The sequence below is a fragment of the Vulpes lagopus genome, chromosome 16 (assembly GCF_018345385.1).
Source record: "Vulpes lagopus strain Blue_001 chromosome 16, ASM1834538v1, whole genome shotgun sequence".
In the NCBI taxonomy this organism is placed as follows: Eukaryota; Metazoa; Chordata; class Mammalia; order Carnivora; family Canidae; genus Vulpes; species Vulpes lagopus.
Window position 1 is genome coordinate 46119193 of NC_054839.1, and position 7798 is coordinate 46126990.

General features: G+C 38.4%; 1 protein-coding gene across 2 annotated transcripts in view; it reads left to right on the forward strand.

Annotated features, from left to right (window-relative positions):
• Positions 1-7584, forward strand: part of DIAPH3 (diaphanous related formin 3) — a 496533-nt gene extending 488949 nt beyond the window's left edge. For both annotated transcript variants that reach the window (XM_041731170.1, XM_041731169.1), the window contains one exon: positions 6372-7584. In XM_041731170.1, the coding sequence (XP_041587104.1) occupies positions 6372-6634 (263 nt within the window). In that variant the 3' untranslated portion in view covers positions 6635-7584. The remainder of the gene's footprint in view (positions 1-6371) is intronic.
• Positions 7585-7798: the final 214 nt, after the last annotated feature.

Sequence of the window (7798 nt, forward strand, 5' to 3'; positions counted from 1 at the left end):
TAAGACAGAATCAAGGGGAGAGGGAGTTTCTACCAATTAAGTAAGAAGTGTGGCCTGAACTACCAGCTGCTCTCAACGTCGGATGACTGGAAAGCCAATTAGATCAGAAGCTCAACGCAAGAGCTAAAGTCAGAACCAAGAGGAACTCACAGCCCTCAGTAGTGGCAAGGAAAAAACTCAGAAACGTTCATGAGTACCACTCCTGTGTTTCTGGTTGTTTCCAAAGCCCCAAAAAGTCTACTTCAGGTCTTTTTTTTGCCACCAATTCTGTTAGAAAACAAAATTCAACTGAGTGAATTGTAAGATCAAGCTGGCTTTACTCAGAAATTTACTAAATGGGCAGCATCCCATCTAGCACATAGTAAGGAGCTTTAAGGAGCTGTAGGAGATGGAAGACTTTTATAGGCTGAAAGGGGGTGAGATGAGGAAAGGCTTTATTATTTCTGGCAAGGTCACCTTCCTTTGAAAGAGGACAGAAAGGGTCTATTGGACAGATTACCTCACTAGTCCTGGCCAAGTAATTCCAGATTGCTTGGTAACCTTTAGTTACATTCCCGGGTGAGGCTGAAACTGCATTTAGGTTGTTATGTCTCGGCCCAAGTCATGGGGCTTAGCACAAGTGACTCCATTTTGTACATATTTCTTTAACATGTGTCAATTATCTCCTCTATTCAGAACTCTCCTTTATCATTCTCTTTGTTTTGTTCTTTAAAATGAGGGAGTAATTGTTTTGTTTTTATTTTTATGTAATGGGTTTCAATAAGAGTCTCTTGGCACTCCCAAAAGATTTTGACTATACAAAATGCCCTTTTGCTCTTTTTGTCATTTTTACACATTTTCAATACAAAAGGTAAAATAACAGCAAAATGAAACTGAGGGAAGACAATTATTTATAGCATCAGTAAATCAACAGTAAGGAAAACCACAGGGATACGGGCTGCTGGCGGCCAGCACTAACTTCAGTTATTGCATAGATTAAAAACATATATTTGCCACACACTTTACTACCATGTGCACCCAGTAGTGCTTTAAAAATTATATTTATGGGTTATTTTTTTTTCTCTCACCAAAGTAAAGGCATTTCTGGGGTGAAACAAACAGCTACTTAGTAGGTCAAAGTAATAGTTAAGAGCGAAAGGTAAAGAACTGGGAAGAGAGACCAAACTTCAGGAAAACAGAACAGAGGCAGTCAATTTAGGACATCAGAGTTTTGTGTTCTTCTTCCTGTCAAAGCTGCCACAGGCTCACCAGTGACCACAAAAGGCAGGAGCTCAATTTTATATTTCATCTGAGAGTTGGCGCTTCTAAGAAGCCAGTGCCCATTAGAACCACAATGTGATGGGGGATCAATACTGACTTAAAGGGAATAATACCTCTTTCTAAACCATAACTGATATTTCCTGCAGCTGAGAGAGTTTTCCCCCAAGGGCCATCAGCCTCACCTCAGCATAGCAGCATAACAACTGTTGGCTGAAAGATTTCCTCATTTGGAGGCCCAGTTGCATATATTTATGTTTATTCTCTTGTCAGCAACTTTCCTAGTTTTCCCTGTCTTTTGTGTTACTCCGAAAACAATGAAAAAATGAGCTCAGGATAGTGGGTGTTTTTTGTTTGGGGTTTTGTTTGTTTAGCTTTGTCATCCAAATCTATAGTCTGCCAAAGGTCCTGTGGGATCCAGCCCTAAATCTAGTTCAAGGCTTTTATTCTCATGTGTAAGTCCAGGGGGTTCTCTGTATTTAAGAGCCATTCAACTTTCCAACAGTTTTCAACTTTTTATTCAGTTTTAGGAAAAAAAGCTGTGGTGGGACTCCAGAATCAATTATTAGAGTGAGAATCATAGGAGGAATTAAATTGAAATAAGTGAGGTGGGTTTTTGTTTTGTTTTTTTGTTTTTGTTTTTGTTTTTTTGTCTTAAAGGAAAAACAGCATGTATTCTCAGTTTATTTCCACATAGAAACAAGATATGTGGATTAGATTCCCTTACTGACCTACTACTAAGAATAGCAGCTGGTCCTTGCCATCTGTACCATAATCACCAATGGCCCTGGGTATTGGCCATAGTCCTAGATATATCATACTTCCCTTCACAGACATCAACTGTAACATCTTATAAAGCCCTGGATTTGATTCATAAAATAATAGCACAGGCCTTCTCTCTTTGGAGAGTTAAGCAATGATTCCACTTTGCCTTAATAATTTTAGTTTCCATTTAAAAATGTGTACTGGTAAAGATTTGAGTTGACAGGTACAGAAAATACCTTTCTTTTTTTTTTTTTTTTTTTAATACCCCAGCCTTATCTTTCATTTGAAGAGTCCAAGCATGTCACCTTGTATTTGGAATGGTCTAATTTCATAGGAAAAGGCTATGAGTCCGTTGGCTTCAAATTATAATTTATTTTATGATTCTGAGCACACACCTACAGAGAGTTCTCTCCAACTTAAAACCATCCCCCAATGTTTGAAGTGAACCATTTAGAAACCAAGTGTCTGTTTTTGTGTGGAATTTGTATCTACAGTTCAGCCCACGTGAAGCCACCAATAGCCAACTTTTAAGATAATAGTAATGGCAAAAGACACCTGGCTTTGAACCCAACATTATAATAAACGTGTCCAACTTGGGAGCTTCCTCCACCTGTAAACATTGTCACTAGTTGCAGTGGGATGGGAGACTCCTCCCTCTCGACTTCCTCAGCTTTGCAGTTTCAGTTGAGACTTTCTCATAGTTCCACAGTTTGGGACTCCCATGACTGGGAACAAAGTAAAAAGAAAGAAACTGCAGCCCCACCTGGAGACTATTGAGGTGCTGAGAGGTAAATGTGAGGGTTGGAGTGAAGAGTTGTTATCTAAGAGCTCTAAGTTCAGTCTTAAAGAAGCCCTTGTGCACTTTCTTTTTTATTTCTTTGGTGGTTTCAGGAATGGCCACTTTCCGTTTTGTGTCATCTTGTCTGTCGCTTCTCATAAAAGATTTTCCACCTGAAACCACAGAGGAGTTAAATGCCAGCTTGGTTTTTCTCTTATCTATGGGCGTGCTATAGGAACAAAATAATATTTGGAGTTCTCTGAAAAGGGTAGAAATGCTCTTGCCTGTGTTGACCCACCCAGTGTTATCCACCTAAGCCTCCAAAGAAGTTCAAAGAGCAAACAGTTAAAGAAAAGCCCAGGCTCTGCTAGGCATTTCATCCTTGAATCTGGTATAGGTTGAGTAAAGGAGGACTAAAATATCCAAGTGGATAGACAGTCCTTGCTGTTAGCAACACAGTTTATTAGTGACCTTGACAAGAGCTGTTTCAGAAGAGTAAAGGGTCAAAAGCATGATTGGAGTGGGTTCAAGAGAAAAATAGGAAGAGAAGAACTAAGATGGGAAGAATGGGCAATTCTTCTGAGATGTTTTTGCTATAAAGGCAGTCAACAATTGAGGTAGTAAATGGAGGATGTGGAGTCAAATACATATTTTTTTTTTCCCTAAAGATTGTGGTTATGACAACATACTTGTATGCTGAGGGGAATGATCACATGAGGAGGGAAACCTTTCCAATAGAGGCCACAGCTGTCAGAAGGATGTCCTTGAATAGACAAATGACAGTAGTATGTGGTGCTCACTGTGCAGGTTTGTCCTCTGGAGGTTGGGGGGCGGGGCACAGAATACCCTAGGGAGGCTAGGAGTATATGTGCATGCAGTGAGTAGATAGATACTGGGGGCAGGCGGAAGCTCATGGGAGTTTTCTTCCGATTGCTTCTCTGAACGAGCTAAATGACAGCAAAGGAGAATATGTTGGACATTTGATAAGAACAGAGGAGGTGTGAAATATTTGTCTAGGAGAATGGAAGAATGAACGGACAAGGGAATTGCAGTAGTATTAAGGTCATCCTTGAAATTCATTGTCATGGATTTCAGTAAGACTCAGAAAGAAATGGAGCACACGTATGACCTTGGACATACTGTACTGAGGTAGTTTACATGAGTCTACAATCTGCTTTACAAAGTGATTGAGAAAATTAAATGTGACAGAAAAGCATTTTGAGGTATAAGTACAGGATATGATTATTATGAAACTTAGCTTTGAATTACTTAGCACTTTTCCTTGGCAAAAAGCTTTTCAAATTTGTTTAAGACAGCCTTAGTATCTCTAGAGACAGCATTTGGCTTCTGCCACTGATTTACTCAGTAGCTAAGTCTAAGCAAATGACTTAACCTCCTTTTGCTTTTACCTCTCAATCTATAAAATTAGGGTGGTAATGTTTAAAGTGAAAGAAATACTTTATAAATAAAGATGCCATATAAATGCAAGCTGTTAATAAAGTGATATTTGAGGCCTCACCCGTACAGTCACCAGAAAGTCAGAAAGGTCAGCCCTGGGTGGTAGATGCATCCCTTAAGAAGCTTTAATAGAGGGGGAAATAAGTATCTTGAAGCTGGTGTCACCCACGTTATTTGCATTAATTCTCACAACTTCTCTAACGTGGTTTATTAGAACCTGAGACATGAAAGGTTAACTTGTCATAACTTGTCAAAGCCAAGCAAAAATGTGGATTTCAATTCGGATTCACCTTAAAATCCCATGGTCTTTTTCATTTTGCCATATACGGAATTGGGCTTCATACATTATAGCCAGAGAAGGTATAGAATACTTACTCTGTGTTTATTTTACATCCATAGTTTACCCAATTTAATGTCATCTTTGCCATCAAAACTGGAGCTAGAGTCGCCCAGTAGCAGAATAGCAGCCACTTCATTGGTGACATCATCATGATGGAATCGTTTACAAGAAATCCAATGACAAGAAGAGATAGGAACATCTGGGGGAAAGGAACAGTAAGCTGACGAAAGACTTCCTTTTAGCTACAAATGCAGTTCTCAGACATTCTGGGGGCAGGAGGGTGGATACTATGAAAAAACTAAATAAATTTGTGTGGTCATGGGAACTACAGGGATACTATGTCCTCTGTCCTCTTTCCTGCAAACACAATATGTCCATTATAAACAGCTCTAAGAAAATCAGTACTCTGTTAGGTTTTGATTTTTGAGTAACAATTGCCCACCTGATAGAGAAGGTGATAGGAAAACTGTATTTATTTTCTTCCAACAGCTAAAAGGTGATCATACTTCTAAAATTTGTTGAGATTGTCCAAGAAAGTGTGTAAAATACTCATCCATCACTGGAAGCCCCTGGTCAGGAAATGACAGTGCAGTAAATATCTTCAGCAGCCACCTTTTAATGTACAAGCTGTTTTCGGTTGGAATTTTCAGCACTCACATAAAACACACTGTCATGAGTGACTGCTTGTGCTCCAAAGTCATTACTATTGGGATAATGGAACATCTCTCAGCGAATAACCAAAAAACTTTAAATGTCATGTCAAGTTTGTTGAAGCCATTTTCAAGCCCCGTTCAAGGTTACATGAATATTGAGGGTGTCTGTTTCTTCAAAGTTTGAGACCTAGGAGAAATACCTTATAAGATTGCATGATAGGATAGGCCAGTCAGTTAATTAAAAGAAAATCTAGCATTCCCTGTGAAAGTCAATCAGCCAGCGCCATAAGTCATTAGCTATTGCAACTGTCCCCCTTCCAGCCTTGCACGCCAGGCTCCCTGCCAGTCACCAACAAAAGGATATATGTGTGCCTATGTATACATGTCTATGAATATATGTGTGTATATCTGACAGATTATGACATAATTTTGATTTGCTAGGATGTTTTAATTTGCCTACCAAATACAATAGTTCTTTTGAAGGAAATCACTGAGTTTTTAAAGACTTATTCGAAACTTTCTTTTTTTTCTTAAAAAAAAAAAACTTTTTTTTTTTCTTAAAAAAAATCTCATTATCATTCCAACAAATGTGTGTCTTGGGTCCTAGAGCATGGAGATGATTTCTTTACCCAGTGCATATTGATTGAACACCACTTTGCCCCAGGGCCATTTTGAGGCACTGACATTAAAGCAGTACTTAGAACAACATCCCTGCAGTCTTGGAACTTACATTCTAGTAAAAAGACAGTCAGTGGACAAGTAAACAGGTTGATGTGTCTGGTGGTTAGGAGTTTTATGAAGGAAAACGTGAGGGGTGAACGTGTGATGGAAAGGGGCGGGGCTATTTCTGCTGGATGGTCCTAGAAGTGCCTCTCTAGTCATATAGCATTTGAGCAAAGACCAGAAGGAAATCAGCATGCGTGCTAATGAAAGGGTTGCCGAGTTATATTTTCATTTATTTTTAAACTCTTGTGTATTTATTTTCAATCTACCTTTCTCTGAATATTTTAATTTATCTAAGAGGACTTGAGCATAATTATTTTAAATTAATGTTTCATAATGTGCACAGTCCTTGCTTATCACAGTGATAAGTTTTCCGTTTCTTTCCTCCCTACTGCAGAAAATCAGAAAGTGCAGTTGACAGAAGGGTCACGTTCACACTACAATATCAATTGCAACTCAACGAGGACTCCAGTCGCCAAGGAGCTTAATTATAATCTAGACACTCATACGTCTACAGGGAGGATCAAGGCAGTTGAGAAGAAGGAAGCCTGTAATGTAGAAAGCAACAGAAAAAAGGAAATGGAACTTCTTGGCTCGGTTTCTAAAAACGAATCTGTTCCCGAAGTTGAAGCCCTGCTGGCAAGATTACGAGCTTTATAAATTAAACTGGTAAAAAATGATTAAGCCAAATATAAAGCCATGCTCTAAGCTATATCACTTGAAAAAAAAATTACTTTTTATATAAGTGACTTTATATAGTTTAAATTATGATATATATTAGAAAAATAAAGCTAAATAACATGATTGCAGTGCTTTTCCTATGTACGTGAGGTTTGGGCTTATTCAAGACTGTAATGGGTTTTAATGCTTTTCTTGTCTCCTGGTATTCATGTATTCTATATTTGGTGGTTAAATTATACATAATGCTTTAGAAAACAGGTAGGTGGCCATGTGTTCAGCAATGTGTCCTGAAGAAAGTACCATTTTTCTAAGTCACTGTAATTTTTACCTTTCTGTTTTCAGCATTAATGAACATCAAATCATCAATGTCAACTCTTGATATATACATACATACCCCATGCATGTTGTTTATATGGGCCCACGTTTCTCATGCACTGGGATCTTCATGCTATCAACATGGCATCAGAAACATAAAACTGAATAGAACAAAGCTGTGAGGAAATGAATGTAAGCTCGTTATTATCATTGTTGAATTCATGTTAATGAGATCCTGCAGGAGACTGGGAGGCCATTGAGCACATTTCCAAAAATGATGTACTAGGAATGCATGCATGCACCCTGTAAAACGCACATGCTTTTGCATCAAGTGGAGGTATATGGTATTACAGCGCTGCCGAAACTTAACCGAGAGAGCATTTTTCCCTTGGTGATTATGATTCTGGGATAGAACTGCCATTTTGAAACTTCCCAGGTAACAATTTTTTTTTTTTTCTGTGAACAAACTTGAAATTGCTGTTTCTTTGATCTGACAATCAATATGTTTAACAAAGGTCTAAAGTGTGTCGAGGAAGGTTTTCCTATGCAAATGTTGCAATTTTACCTCATTTGGGGCATCAAATTAACTCTTAATTCTATATTCAAGAAAATAAACTTGCTACTTGCACTAAATGAAAAACGCTGGGGCTTTTTTTTTTGTAGTTAGCATATTCTGTGAATAAGCTGTAAATAGCCTGTGCTCCGCCGTCTATCTTAGCATCTATTTTGCTTTATTACGTTCAGTAAGTAAATGACTGTTCTTTTACCTTCAGTTAAAAGGCAGTTATGTGGAACCAGTCTGGCGAGGTCCGCTGCTTTTTATTTCCT